This window comes from Carassius auratus, unplaced genomic scaffold (assembly GCF_003368295.1).
Source record: "Carassius auratus strain Wakin unplaced genomic scaffold, ASM336829v1 scaf_tig00017060, whole genome shotgun sequence".
Taxonomy (NCBI): domain Eukaryota; kingdom Metazoa; phylum Chordata; class Actinopteri; order Cypriniformes; family Cyprinidae; genus Carassius; species Carassius auratus.
Window position 1 is genome coordinate 411,891 of NW_020524735.1, and position 16,262 is coordinate 428,152.

The window sequence follows — 16,262 nt, forward strand, 5'->3', positions numbered from 1 at the left end:
ACTAGGGTGCACCTATAATAAGTGTTTATATTCGGACTATTTTAGATTGCTTCGGGGGTACAGCGGCGGAGTAACCCAGTACCTTTGTGATTCTTCATAGACATACACAGAGAGAAGTAGTTCTGGCTACGATGTTCTTCCGCAAGACGCAAGCAGTTCTGTTTATTAACCGCTAGAGCGTCAAAAGTTACCAACTGCAGCTTTAATTGCATTAGTGTAAAATTTATTATTTATTATACAATTATTCTGCCTAGTCTAAAGTGTTTAAAACGAAGATGCTGGATGCAAGGATGCAGAGTTAGTAGAAAATAAATGTTACATATATATATATTTATATATATATACATTTTTACAGTATTATCCTGCTATCCTGCATTTTCAAGAGAAAACAGCACAGCTGTTGTATATTCTAGAAAGAGCGATCATTGCAAGTGAATCATCCTATTTGGCGATAAAATTCTTGGATCCATTAAGGCATACATAAAAAAATTAAATAAAAAAAGACTAGAAAAATATCTGTTAGCATTCCTATTCATCTCTAAGGCAAGAACGTGCTTTAAATTCTGCATTTTAGTCATGGGTACTCATAGGGCTGTAGTACTCGAGTCCGGTCTTGGACTCGAGTCCGGACTCGAGACATTTTTCTGTCGTCTCGGACTTGTCTCGGACTCGTTGAATTTGCACTCGGACTTGTCTCGGACTTGGCCATTGGACTCGCCAAGTCTTCTAGTTGGTCTCGACCGAGTCCAGCAAAAAAATAAAATAAAAAATGTCTCCTTCAAAACAAAACCACATTTGCATGATGTCGCGACTGAAAACGTGTGGAAAACACTAGGCGCGCCGCTCTCCTTATTTCCAAAGCACTCTGTAATCTGCGCTCGCGCTCCAGTGGCGTCTGCTGTTGCTGGGCAACCATGACCCGCTCTCCATGATGACGCAGAAGTTTCAGCAAAGAATAAATGGATTTCCAGCACTAAACATCCCTTGCAGTAGCTCTGCTAATAGATTCATTTAAAAAATGGCTATCCTTGAACAACTATGATCATCTGTTTCTCCATCTTAGCTTTCAGTATTGTTCCGGGAAAGGATGTGCATGACCAGTGGTGCATTTACTGCGACCTGAAAAGTTTAGATGTTTCTAATTTAATTTTCTACCTGTTAGATTGTGTTTTACCTACACCTAGATAGCCTTTTTTTTATCAATAAACGCGTATTAATGTATAGCCTTATGCAACAATTAGTACATATGTACATTTTAAAAACTTTATATATGACATTACATATTTACATTTTCATGTAACAGCCAGTATTTGTATCTGTAACAATCACAATTTTTTTCCTATCTGCATTCGGATACAACATCGTACAGTTACTTGATAAGACTGTTATGACTTTTTATATATTTTTTCGTAGTTATCACTGAACAAGTATGTCGTGTTAAACTGAAATAATTATTAATTTCATGACATGTCATGACAAACGTTTAGTGATCATTTGAACACGACTGAATCCATTCAATGCACACATTCTCATTACGCAGAACACTTTGAGCGAGTCTTAATGTTAATGAACTTCACTAAACAGATGTGTGTGTTCCGCGCAAACCAGCAAAAGGTAAATATGCAAACATGTAGGACAAGTAGACAATGTATCCGTATCGAAGCTGATTATTAGCCTACTCTTGAGAGAGAACTGATTTGGTTTTTGAGAGACTGAGATGCGCAGCGCGGCTGTTTGATTGGCGAGCGCGCTGTGCTTATTCCATTCATTCGTATCATGGAAGCCTAAGCTTTCAATATTTGCCTTTTAAATATATGCAAATAATATAACGTGTAGCTATGATGTATTATTATAGGTAAAATTACTCTTGCAACGCTCTGATTTCTGAGAGATAAACAGAGAGGTGACAACAATGCGGTGTTTGATTTGCGCTCTTTTCACTCATAAAGTTTACATTCATTCACTTCTGGCGCTGATGCCCTGGCTCACCTGTTATCTAGCAAACACCAGACTCTGTCAGCTTTAGCCGAGTATTCAGGCAGAATTATTCCTTGAGCGTTATTCGTTTTTTAAGCCATTATCCGTGCCATTCCGAATAAGGTATTCGGCTTCAGGCACAACCCTAATTATTACATTACATATTTTATTTTTACATGCAACATAAATAAGGTCATATAGTAACAGCTCCACGCAATATTGTAATTCTAAAATTCACGTGGTACTTGCAATCACTTTGTATTCATTATGGTTAATGCATGCTGGAGTAGTCGATTGTTTCCGACAGTGCTCGACTAGTCTATGCAAGCACTAGTATAGTATGACAAAAAATTCGCTGTATTTATGTGCGCATGTCCAGTAGAGCCAAACGTATCCCTTCTAGCCTTGCTGCGCGCATTTGTCATATCCCGAGCTTTGCGTGTGTCTGTGCACTGTGCCAAGGCATCTGTCATATACATTTTTGACCACAGATATAATGTCAACAAAAAATAAAGTACATAAAAATTATTTGACCTTACAGTTCCAAACTTTGTTCTTTTATCCAAGTTTAGCTCCCAGGGTCGGACTGGGGGTAAAACCAGTACTCATTAGCAAGGCCCCAAAGGAAGAGAGGGCCCTTGAAAAGTATGAATCTGAAATATATATTTTTTACCTGGATATTTTCATGGGTGGGGGCCATGGGGGCCCATCAGGACTGCCTATGCATAGGGCCCAGGATCTTGTTTAACGCCCCTGTTAGCTTTAACCCTAATTATACACACTTGAACCTAATCAAGCTCTTACTAGACACACTAATCTTCCAGGTGTTTTAAGGCCAGTTGGAGCTAAACTTTTCAGGACATTGGCCATCCAGGATGTAGTTTGGAGACCCCTGTCCTACAGAGTTGTTACTTTGCACATGCTTTTTGATCATTACAAATAATAATGTAAAATTATTTTCTTAGAATAGGAGATATGCTTTCTCTCGCATCACAAACATTATCAGTAGTTAAGTATGTGGTCTTGAAGAGGACCCTTTTTTCTTTCATTTGGACTCGGTCTTGGACTTGGACTCGAAACTTTTGGACTTGGACTTGACTTGGACTCGAACCTCTTTGGACTCGGTCTTGACTCGGTCTCGACTAGTCCTGGACTTGGACTTGACTTGGACTCGACAAAGCCGGACTTGACTACAGCTCTAGGTACTCAACTGTTTTGAGCTAGTCACCTGAGGCATACATAACTGTTCAGTAGACAGTACTTTTAAAAATCTTACTGACCCCAAACATTTGGTACTGTAGATACCATGATTACTTTGAAACCACAGAGAGCAGAACATATATATATATATATATATATATATATATAATGTGTGTGTGTGTTATATTTGTAATATTTAATTTATTATTATTTATTATTATTATTTATGCTTGGTTAAAGTATGGCCATCAATGAAAAAAAGGCATTTTAATGGTGCCAAACCTTGCCAAACCAGCCAAACCTTGACTCCTTGGTCAAGACATAACTCAGCTTGGCTCTTATCCCTTCAGTGTCTGTTCCGCAGGCTTTAGATGTCTCAAGAGAACTCTCCCAAACTTATCTGGCTAATTTCATGAAATGCTGTAGGATCAGTGCCCTAACCTTTGTTTACTCGTATGAAAGACACGCTTTGCTTGAGCAGTCAATATGGCAAATTAAAGCAGTCTACTTGCACCACTGGCCCTCGTTTTAATTTTAGGCTAAAACAGCAACCTTCACCGCTTGAGTCATGCAGGCTGTCCTCCTAGTCATCATTAGTTCAGCGTGATTTGATGGAAATGGGGCTGGAGGCGCAAAGAGTGAAGCTTTTAATAAGGTGGAACTGGAACCGCTACAGGTCAGTGCTGTGTCACTTCCCAACAAAACAAGAAAAGGCACCAAAAATGACTTCTAATAAAACAAGAGCAGCGAGATGAAAATCAGAGGGCTGAGAGAGAGAGCAAATGGAAAAGAAAGAGGGGGATCTAATATAAATGATAGTAGCTCAGACAATAGCCTCAGGATTCTAAATCAAACTTAACCAATGTGCAATTAAGCTTTAGACTGGGAGAAAATCACCTTGTGGAAATATTTGTCATGTGAGCCATTTCTCTGGTCTCTGCACTAATTAACAAGGGAATGAAGCAGAGTTTGTTTGTACTTCTATTTACACAAAACTACAAGCACAACAAACATATACCTTGTGAATACATTACCCAAAGATGCTTTCTAGATCTCAATTAGATGAAACTGACATACAATCACTATCATTAAGCAATAATAATTTACTTAACAGCTCATGAACTGGAGAACTAACAAATTAAGTACACTATGCTTATCAATTGTATAATTAGTTATATAATGGTTGATGGGGTGGATGCACCAATTTAATATTCCTAGAGGTCTGAATAACACGTGCATCAGTCCTTCCTCAGACCAACACAGCAGACAGACTTTAAGGTCATCTTAAAGTCAGATATATATTTGTACTCCTATTGCTGTACAAATTAAAATGCAACCCCACCAGTGCCTGCAGAAAAGGGCTTTTTGTTTTGTTTTTCAGCTAGGGAAGAAATAAGTGTGTTTCACAAGAAGGTACAGCTGTGGTCTTTTAAGATAGGTCAAATTAAATATATAAGCCATGGTCAGCAGTTAGTTCTCTGCTCCCTGCAGAGTAAGAGTGAAATGATCCAAGGCAACAACTTTAAAAAGAGACTCCAGCTTTATCTTGTTTGGACTGTGGAAAGGAGACAGGATGCCTGTATGTGCAATAAACTGATAAACAGAAATGTGTTTGGAGGGTACGGAAAGAACTGAGTCCATTTCAATCAAACCAAATGAGCTTCTGAAAACACAACTGAAGTATAAATACTTTACCCTTGATCCCCACATACAAAATATTGATCCTAAGTGTTTTGTTAAAATAGTAGTTTTATTACTTTTTTAATGCATAAAAAAGAATTTGAAGTGAAAATATGAACTGTGTTAGCAAGTTGTGTAAGATAAGATTTGTTTCTCATCATTTCTCATCTTACCATGCACAGAACTGCTGAAAGACACAAGAAGCCAGTTGCAAACTGCTCACACTGCTGACACTTCACTCAAGTTCATTTAAACAGAGACTGCAGTGCTATCCAGAGGCTGTGACAAAGACACATCATTCACATTAAAGCGGAAATGTTATTTATAATGGGTCTGTGTTTAATGATTCCGATTATTTAAATGTTAAAATTGATTGCATATTTGTAGTTAAAAACAGAAGTCTGATCATTTGCAGTTAAGCAATTTGGCTATAACATTTCTATCCTCATGTGTCATTAAAACAATGTGTAATAAAAGCATGCATGATCCCTTTAAAATTTAGCTTCAGTGGCCATCTGACCTCTGGTGCAATGCAGTGTATGGAAATTGTGAGAAGATTTAGAACATATTGAAATCTTGGGGAAGCAATATCGATACCATGCAAGTATTGAAAAAGTTATGGAACTCATTTCTATGCTTTAATATACTAAAATGTAATGTTTACTATTATATAATGATATATAATACTATATGATTGACTATTATTAGAAATATTGGCTATACTGGCCTTCAAACAGTGTCAGATCAGCCATCCATATCTATGACCCAGCACAAATGCTTTTGTGTAGGCATTAAAATGTACATTATTTTCACAGGTGAGCGAGACTGGTGAATTGGATATGCAGATGGTGGACTCTCAGATATGGATCCCTGCTGAAGACCCAATCTCCAACAAAACATTCCTGTTGAATTCCAAGATCTGGGAGATTTGCCAAGACCTGCCCATCCACTGGATCCACCCATCTCCTCTCAGAGGTTAACAAACAGTGCTTCACCCACTCGAAATCCATTTCAACCCTAGTAATAAGGTTTCAGAATAGCCTAAGAGTCAAGTCTGTAATTTCCTTTTCTCTCCACTGTTTGCTTGTACTTCCCTTCAATGGGAATTTCATGGTTAATGATCTTGCAATGTTCTAAAAAAATCACTGATTAACTAATCAACGACACAATACACCATGTTTAAAGAATACTTTTGCGACAAACCAACTTTTTTCCAAATGAGGGAACTATAGTACTGGAGGGTTTTATGTTCTTTGAGGAAATTTTCTACCAATTTACTCACCCCCATATCATCCGGAATGTTCATGTCTTTCTTCAGTCGCAAAGGAATAAAGGTTTTTAAGGAAAAATTCCAGTTTCAATGCCACTTTAAAAGGCACCACACAATCCCAGCTGAGTAATAAGGGTCTTATAATCTAGAAAAACATTCTGTCATTTTCTCAAAAACTTTAATTTCTTTGCAACTGAGGACAGCAAGACCTTAACATCTTGGATGACACGGGGGTGAGTAAATTATCAGGGAATTTTTACTCTGGAAGTGAACTAATATTTTAAGGAAGATCAAAGAGGCCTTTCGTGATATTCATTATTAAGTAGCAAGTTTTCAGCATTACTGTCTTTTCTCCTGTGGTACAGATGAGTTCCACGATGTAGAGGATGTGGAGGAGACCCCAGAGCTGGAGGCGAGAGGTCCACGTCAGGCCAGGGACGTCATGGACCAGGTACCAGTAAACGACTATGTAAGTATGAACCTGAAGTTCATTACCAAAAGATGTGTTCAGACTGCAGTTGAGCCAGATAGTCATGCTCTCTTTTTGGTATAAATCGTTTATTAAATCGATGTTCCCTTTCCGGACTTAAAACAGACCATGTGGACCACAGGGTATTGAAATTGCTCTATATATCTGCTTAAATCAGGCCAGACTCCCTTAATGTTTTACAGCTAATGGAGAGGAATATTTAGCCTTTAAAGGAAGCAAGTTTGCCTTGCACAATTTTTCCTTGCATCTCTTACGTAGTTAGTGATGTACAAAGTCGGTCTCCCAAGGTCACTCATTAATGAATAGATAAATTTATTAAATCATGCTTTAATTATCAAAGCATGGAGAATCAAGCAGCCAAAGAGTGTCCTTTACTGCGTTCATGAAGTGAAGCATATGTTCAATGTTTAATTATCCTGAAATCACATGCACTAATGCTTCGCACACCTACGATATACACCTCCCCGACTAGAATGTGACTTCTAGCCTCCAAGCACAAGGATGAGAAGACTGAGAAAAGAAAGAACTATGGGGTGGAGGGAAAAAGGCACATTTATCTGCAGAGAACCAGGAACGTTTTGCCTGCCCACCTCATCCAGCAACTCCGACTGCAACATACTGTATAATTAAAGCGGACCCAGATGAAACCACCTTCCCCTTTTGAAATCCTCTCTTTCTATCAGCTGGTTAATACGCACCAATCCAGCCAATTCCAAGGCTAAGCACAGACGGGCTGAGTTTGTGGGCAGAGCGATAACAAAGGCTTTAGTGAACGTCAGAGGGGATGTGGCTCTCTGTAATTGGAGTCTGGAGTCATGTCGATTCTGCTGGGAAGCCAGATATCCCAGACCTTTCAGAGGATCCTAGACCCAAGCCCTTCTTTAGCTCTCCAACCGGCAGAAGTCTGCAGCTGGAGGAGGGAATTCATATTTTGCTACAGGTCTCTTCCTGTTGTGCACTTTTTATAAATAATCATCAAAATTCCTGTGACAGAAGGCCTGAGATATATGAGGCTGACCTTTCCCCAATCCTGCCACGCTGATACGTTGCTTGCCAGCACAGCTCTGGATATCTTTCAAACTGAATAACTATCATCTGGCTGTGCTGAGAAATTGCATCATGGTCCTTGACCTTCATTGGAAGGATGAGACTCTGATGATTGGGTCCAGTCAAATCTCAGACTTGTGTGCCTGCCACAGTTGTTGATGGTAAGCATCATGACCCCACGTCCTAGCTGAAAGCATTCTGGCTTGCAGATCGCCGATTGAACCTGCCTCCCCACGTCTGTCTGAACTTAAGATGCACTGTCCAGTCAAGTACCCGAAGCAGATTAATTCACTTTTAACTTAGGTTACTGAAATGTAAAAAGACTTCGTTTCAAGTGTCTTTTTAAATTTGTAATTTAAAAACAAACACTTTAAAAAAACACGTAGAATACAGTTTTTTAATTAAATAACAGGCATGTGTGTTATATTGTTTACCTGGCTGTTTATGCTATACAAACCCCAGAAATAAGTGCTGTACATGCATACTGTATATAAAAAACCACATACTATATTATGCTATAACTACACTACCATTCAAAAGTTTGGCAGCGGTAAGTCTCATGCTTCCAAAGACTGAATTTATTTGATTAAAAAAAAAACAGTAATGTTGTAAAATATTACTACAATTGAAAATAGGTTTTTCTAATTAAACATCTATTTAAAACGGAATTCATTCCTGTGAGGGCAAAGGCATTACTCATGTCTTCAGTGTTACATGATCCTTCAGAAATTATTCTATTAGAATATTCTAAATTAATATCAATGTTGAAAGCTGTTGTGCTGCTAAATATTTGTGTCAACCATGATGCATTCTTTGACAAATATAAACAACATACAGCAAATAAACATACAGCATATATAATATAAAGAACAGCATTGGTCTGAAATAGAAATCTTTTGTAACATTATAAATGTCAGCATTGCTGAATACAGTATAAGTTATTTAATATATATATATATATATATATATATATATATAAATTACTGACCCCAAAATTTTGTACAATGGTGAATATCAAAACACCCAGGAAATGCAAATCTGAAATAACTTTCCTCACATCTCACAAGCATTCCTCCACAGGTTTCGCATTAAGTCTTTGATGAATGTTCAGCTTCAACGATAATTAAATTCCACCACACAATGCATACAAATGATTTACCTTTGTTGTAAATGGGATATCTAGATTTGATTCATAAGTAATCTGTAAAAGAGCTCTTTCTCCATCATTTACTGATGAACAGATCTTCCACAAGAGACGTTTTTGTGTTTGTGTGCACTCCGATCCATTCCAATCTGCTCCAGATGTCCCAATCAGTTTTTAGAACAAAACAAAATAAAGCATGTATAATGTCAAACTAAATAAAACGCACTCAAATAAACAAACAAACATTGTGTTAAACCTAACACAATGAAACATTAATGAGTTAACTTTGACAGTCCTGAGAAAAAAAAAAAAAAGATAATAATTTGATGCATGAAGATATTTACTCTAAATGTATTTATAATCAATAAAACTCTTTTGGGAAATAGTGTTGCTCTAGCGTCTTGATCATGAAGTTTAAAATAATTTATCCCTTCGGTAATTGTGGTTTATGAAGTTAATCCACAGGGTGTGAAGCGGAGAATCAACTGTATGATGTGCCACACCATAATAAATTAGTTTTTGTGCTTTCTTGCGTTAAATGCTACTACATCACTCTTTACAGGCTGTAACACTGAACATAACCGAGAAACTGACAGGCTTTGTGAGGCTACTACAAAACTCTACAGTCAGCTATAGGCACCTGTTCTTAATTACTCTTACTAATTTAGGCATGACTGACATCATGTCCCAGAGTACTTCACTTCTTCTCACTGACATATAAAGTCTCAAACATGAACTCACTTTCTCACTGCAGCAGTATAATCAGTTTGATTAATATACCTCCGCGGAACAATACCATACGTAGTCTGTTTGTTTTATCCTAATCACACATCATTTCACTCGAAAGAAAAAAAACTCGTATTTTTCCAAATAACATCCACCTTTCATGTCGGCAGGGGGTTTTCTGTGACAGTCTTATAAAACAAACAGTGCTACACTGACAGGCTTTGTGCTGTTTCCAAAAAGAATTGTTGTCTCAACACTCTTGACCCTAAACTTGAAAAACATTATGAATCAGTAATTGTCTTTGTGCATTTCTGAGAGTAATAAATCAAAGACTACAAGCATCACCCTGCTTTCTCTTACACTAGTCTAATCATTAGGAGAATGCAATTTTCACTCCATTCATCATTGCATAGTGAGCTCATGAAAACTCATGCATGCCTTGTTTATGCAGAACATAACGAGAGATGGGATTCCAGAGGAGAAACGCACAGGCATATTATAATTCACTGCACTTCATCTCAAACCTAAAAAGATCAATAATGATAATAATATACCTGTTTACTCTATACAAACACCACAAATGACCGTTCTTAAATGCCATTTTCAACCACACTTCAACACATTTCAGTGCAATTTTCTCCCTTCGCATTCTTTTGCATCATTTCCCAAAAGGAAGTCTGAATCGTTGCCAGACAACTTGGAGAGATACGGCTTCATCTGCCAATCTAATTCAGATCAACAGAGGTGACTAGGTCCATGACAGTTTTTTTTTTTTATTCAGACAGATAACGTCATATTGTCTGCGTTGTAAGCTTGGAGAAACCAAAATGCAGTCAAATGCAACAGTGCGAGTCGAGGGTGCTATCTGCTCCAACAGTTAAGGGAAACCAAAAGTTAAGTGGCACTTCTCAGAACCCATCTCATTGTAACGACTGATCAAAGGCATGGCACTCAGCCCTGGGTAATCTGGAGAGGGCACACATACACAATTACAATGGCGAGGGCCAAGGGCCATTAATTCTACCCAATTTACCTTTCACTCCACTTTTATTTAGCCTTTACACCAATTCACACCCTGCCTGCGAGAGCGAATAAACCGATCCTTGTTGGGCGATCATTACCCTGCTAATTGCTGTATGAACGTGCCATTCGCTTTATGCCAAAGTCAAAGGAGGGCATGAAAGTGCATGGGGGAGGGTTCTCATTTCTGAGCTGAAATGAGGCCGGGGTCGCTACTCGGACTGAGGCGCCAATGCTATGCTTTAATGGGAGTGGGAGGGCTGGCATGACAGAAATAGTGTAATTATCTCAGTGGCTGCCAGTGTCAAACTCGCTGTGACTGAGAAAGGACAGGCAACAGGGTTAAGGGACTGAATCAGAGATGCTAAAGCCAAGCGATGTCACCAGCAGCGTAATGGAAAGGTCAAGGGCAATATATCATATCTGATACCCTGGCTTGGCATATCAAAACCATCTCATTTCAGTGCCACTCTGATCCTTGTGACATATCCGAGCATGACAGGGTTTTTTGTCATCACGTGTCTACACCCCATAATCACTCTTCAATTCCCCTTCAGAACACTGCACCTCTTTATTGCTAAAATCAACCCATCAGACATGGGCCATATGGTGAGATTGCAGGTATTGTTTGGCTGCAGTTCTGACCCTGTTGACAAACTCTCTTTGCAGAGAGAAGCTGGGATGGAGCTGGACAACAGCCTAGATGAGCAGGGCTACTGCTGCCAGTACTGTCGTCGGGGGTACCGTTACTGTAGACGATATCACGAGCCCCTGGGCGGCTTTTGGCCATATCCCTACTATTACCAGGGAGGACGGGTCATCTGTCAGATTGTCATGCCCTGCAACTGGTGGATAGCAAGAATGCTGGGACGAATTTGAAGATGCCGGAGGGAACCATTGGTGCTATGCTGCTCAGGGGTGCACGTAGACCAGCTTCATTTGTACGAAATGTCACAAATACACTCAAATCTTTTTCCATTCTTTGTGTGAAAAAAAATATTTTAAAATAAGGCAAGACATTAGCTCATCCTCATTGACCATGTCACAGTCATAATTATTTTTTATATTATGGGTAGTTGATGGATAACAATCAAGATTATAGGTTAAACTGTATATAAAAACAGGGAAATTGCATATTTTAGGGGATATTTTTTCCAGAATTTCACCTTTGTGTTTTTTCACAATTTAATCTGTGGTAATACAAATGTTATTTTGAACAGTGTATTTATCTGTCCTTGACCTGATGTTGATACTGGAAGTAGAACAGAAACAAGTGCTTTGGAAATGGTCGGTTACTGTAGTTACAGATTTCCTGCAGTCCTTTCAAAACAATAGTGTAGTCTTGTTTATATGAGAGGCATTATAAGAAACCAGGTTAACATAAATTTACAGTCATTTGCATGTTTATATTTTGAAATATTGTTTTAATGCATTTACTGTACGCTTAACCAAGTCCCTGTAGAACTTTGAAAATTAGCCTATGTGAATTTTATTCAGTGTCGAACAGCACTGTACACATATCACATGACTATATTTAAGTAGCACCATAATTGCAGGTCAGGGAATGTTTCAATCAATTCTTTCATCCAAGCAAATGTGTGCTCTATAAATTGCATTTACGTAATCTAACGCTCCTTTGTGTTTTTTCCAGCAACTTCCTTCTGAATAAAACTGGTAAAAGTTTAATTGTCTGCTACTAATTTACTGCTGCATATAAACGTGTGCTAAGGGGCCTAAAAAGTCAATTAAAGGTGCCTTAGGAGATCTTAGATAATGCTATGAATGCAAGAATTCATTTTGTAAATGCTCGTTTAACTTTTGAGTTCAGACCCTGAAGACTTAAAGTGACAGAAGCTGCTAATAAAGCTGCTGTCCCCATTTGTGTCAATAATGTTAATCGAACATCAGAAAGAAAATCATTTACTGCCCTTGACTGAATCACTTTTGTAAAATAAATAAGAATGAATGTTGAATTTATAGTGAAAACTATATCTTTTATATTTGATTACTTTATACAACATAATATTATTTCAAGTAGGTCGATTCCATATGTGCCTTTGTTCTATTGCTATTTGTGACTCTTGTCATCAGTAATCTTGAGATTCTTTTCTTAAACTACTGTTATTTTTGTGATATTGAAATTGGTCACAAGAATCATGAAATTTTAGTGGCATTAAATTTTGATATGATAAAAATCGTATTAAAAGTAATATAACTTGAGGTAGCTTTAAGGTACGCTATTTTCTTAATTGTATATTGTAAAGGAATTGGCAACTGTTATTCTGAACGATTCTAGATGATATTAATGTAAAACAACTTCAGCAGTGTTGGTGACCTAAAGTGGGGGGTGCTGCAGTAACTCATTAATGCAGCCCTGCATATGACAGTCAAAAGTCATCATTCACTGATATACTGTATGATAATCCGACAATAAAAAAATAAAAATAATAATAATAATCGCCATCCGAATCCATGAGTTTTATCACTGAGTGATATGTAAACTTATTTTTACATAGGTCCACATGAGAAACAATTACCAACCGAATCGGACTTAAGTCTTTCATGAAGTTCATATTGTAGAACATTACGTATCTTGGCACAGTCAAATCTAACAAGTCCAGCAGCTTTCAAGAATATATCAATCTGGATTTATGATCATATAGTCTATATAGAGAGAGATATAAATAGATTTTGAATAAAAAATTTAAGTTGCAGTGATATTAAAGCCTTCATGTCATCTCTCCCTCAACAGGTGTAATTCATGTTTTGAGAGTGAAAACACAGCTCTTTACCATGTAACTCATATTTAGGCATAATGATTACTCATACAGTTCATACATTTTAAATTAGATCCATTATCGCTTAAAACCCGTCACTCATGAATCATATCTGTATAATGTTGTGATGACTGTTTGGTTGCAGTTTATGCACACTTGGGCTTGTTTGTTAGCCAGTTAGCCAATACAATTTTTGTGTTTGAAAACCTGCCAAACTGACCAAAAATCAGCCCAAATTTCGTCCACCCGCCAGAGCCCATTTTTACCCGCAGGATCAAATTCAAAACCGCCCAATCTGGCAACACTGCACATGTTCCACCTTCCCTGCAATCGCTGTCCAAAGCCATTCCCCCTGAGCGTATACGCACATCAGACAACCAGAGACAACAGGTGAGTTCGACTTCATGCAGCACTGCGCAAACCGATCACAATCTGACTTGAAGCAGTGCATGCCGGTTAGAATTGTTGTCCAATTTGAGGCAGCACCAGTGTTGCCAGACATACGATAATATTATCATATTTGTACAATAATTATCGTATTTATACAATAATTTTTACCTCTGTACGATGTATGATCAGTAATGAAAAAAATCCCGTAATGTACGATAATCGCAGAATTTTATGAAAATTGAAATTATGGTAGTGGCAGTCATAGGGCTTCTTTACTCATACACGAAATCGGCTTATTACAGACACTCTAAATGCGTTTGTGTGCACCTCAGGGTGTGTTAAGAATGCAGGAGAGTGCCCTGCTTTAAAGCCAACGAGCACTGTTGCTGTCCATGACAGCAAGAAGCCCTTCAACATCAGGCAACACGCAGTCTTTCCGGTGACATCAGCTCAGATTATAACTGCACCACGCAGCAACAGCTAAATTATTCCATACTGGACGCGACAAAGCAAGTGTTAAATATCATTTTAATATGTTTTAATATGTGCCGCGATGCAGACAGTCACTGAAAATAATGGGATAGTACTGTCGCAATGCTTCTGTCCAACCATACGCCTAGTTACTATTGTGGTAATTTGCAGGTCGTGCTAAAATGTTGTTGGTTTAGAATAGATAAATAAATCTTTTGACTTGTGCATGATAATTTTCTTCCAAATACGATAATTTCTGGTACGATACTTGGACATTTCCAATCTGGCAACACTGGACGGCACATACGCCATGACTGTCACATGTGGCATCAAAGTACAGCGAGTGCATTTCGAGAGCAGCCAGCTGCATTTTTATATATGCAGTATATATATATATATATATATATATATACACACACACACACACAATACAAACATTAAAACATTAAGATTCACTTAAAATCATAAAGACAAAAAAAAAAAAAAGATTATACAAACAGATTTGTTGCCAGGGAAACAACAACAAAAACAAGTTAATAAAATTTAATTTTAAGAAGACACAAATGATGAATATAAAGAGATTGTTTTCATAGCTTTCAAATTAAAAGAACATTGGATAGTTTCCACATACATTTCTAAGTCCACTTTGAATAAAGAAAAAAGAGGTTTAGAGCCAGTAAACTTTTGTTTATGAACATTAAATTTAGCTAAGAGGAAACATAAAATAATGGTGTAATATTTTCCAGTTTTCTCTTTTGAATAGTCAAACAATCCAAAGAAAGCATCATTAAACAAAAAGAGAAGTCACTTACAGAATAAGACTTTTTCAGTGTAGGATCATTGCCAAAATAAATGAATGAAGTCTTCTTCAGAAGAATGACAAAAACAGCAATTCACTTCAATGTCTGATTTATATTTCCCAAGAAACGCTTTAGTTGGGTAAAATTTGTGAATCAACTTAAATGTTATTTATTTTACTTTATTGGTAAGCAAACCTATGAGGCAGAATGTTATTTCAATAAGGAATTGTGTAAGGAATTGTTATTCTCTCTTTATAAAAAAAGAGCTCTAATTTTATAGTTATTTTGTTGTTGTTGATCTGAAGAAAAGCAAACAGTTCCACTCATTGTGTCAGTTAAATTCAGAGTGTTAAGTACATGGCCACTGAAATGAAGTACCTTGCAAAAGAAACGACACGCTAGAGGGAATGGCATTAAAAACAACAGCATATTCATCAGCAGATAGGGAATATTTTATTTCTGTAAGAAATCTGAGTAGTTGTAAACTCTGCCTTGTCAGAGCCACTAGTAAATTGTTATTTTGTTTAGTTTTCTAATCTTTTTTTCTTTAGAATTCTTAGAGAATCGTGATCTCCAATTTATATATATAACATGATTCTCAATTTATCCAGAACAGTGCAGCTCTAGTTTACATGTTGTTTATTGCTGCATTTAATTCATTAAGATAGAAGTAACATTTCATCACCCCCTTCGAAATACTTATAAACAAATGTATTGACTTAATGATCGCTATCGGGATGTGAAGAGACTTTCAACCAGCATAACAAAAAACATTTCTGAAGACAATAACCTATTGCACCTTTAAATGTACGCCTTCAGATTTTTTAGTTTGTGTTGAAGACAAACACAATGACCTTGACATTATTATGCTCTTCCAGGTCAGCTCCAATAAGACCAGACACATGACTGCACTAAATGAAACCTAATAAGACAGGCAGACACAGTATATTATTTTAAATTATCATATGGGAAACCTTGAAAGACATTACAGTGAAAGCATACAAAATGCATCTATTCTGAGAAACTAACAAAAGAGCAAAAACAGAGCTTTCATCTTAAAAGAAAAAAAAGATGCCACATCTGTGCCAAATAACCACACAAAGCATTCCATGGAGGAAGTTAAAACTCACCTTGATGTTTATCTCTTTCGCATCCATGGTCAGTTTTACAAATGTAATTTTCTTCAGCCATATCTTTTTTCATAAAGATTGCTTCCTTCTGCAATACTACGATTTAATTCACTAGAAGCCTGAGGTAAATGATCAAAGCA

General features: G+C 37.2%; 1 protein-coding gene across 1 annotated transcript in view; it reads left to right on the top strand.

Moving 5' to 3' along the window:
* Positions 1-11,988, top strand: part of LOC113075439 (tenomodulin-like) — a 39,265-nt gene extending 27,277 nt beyond the window's left edge. The window contains exons 5-7 of the mRNA XM_026248150.1: positions 5,673-5,832; positions 6,493-6,596; positions 11,224-11,988. Of these exons, the coding sequence (XP_026103935.1) occupies positions 5,673-5,832; positions 6,493-6,596; positions 11,224-11,433 (474 nt within the window). The 3' untranslated portion in view covers positions 11,434-11,988. The remainder of the gene's footprint in view (positions 1-5,672; positions 5,833-6,492; positions 6,597-11,223) is intronic.
* Positions 11,989-16,262: the final 4,274 nt, after the last annotated feature.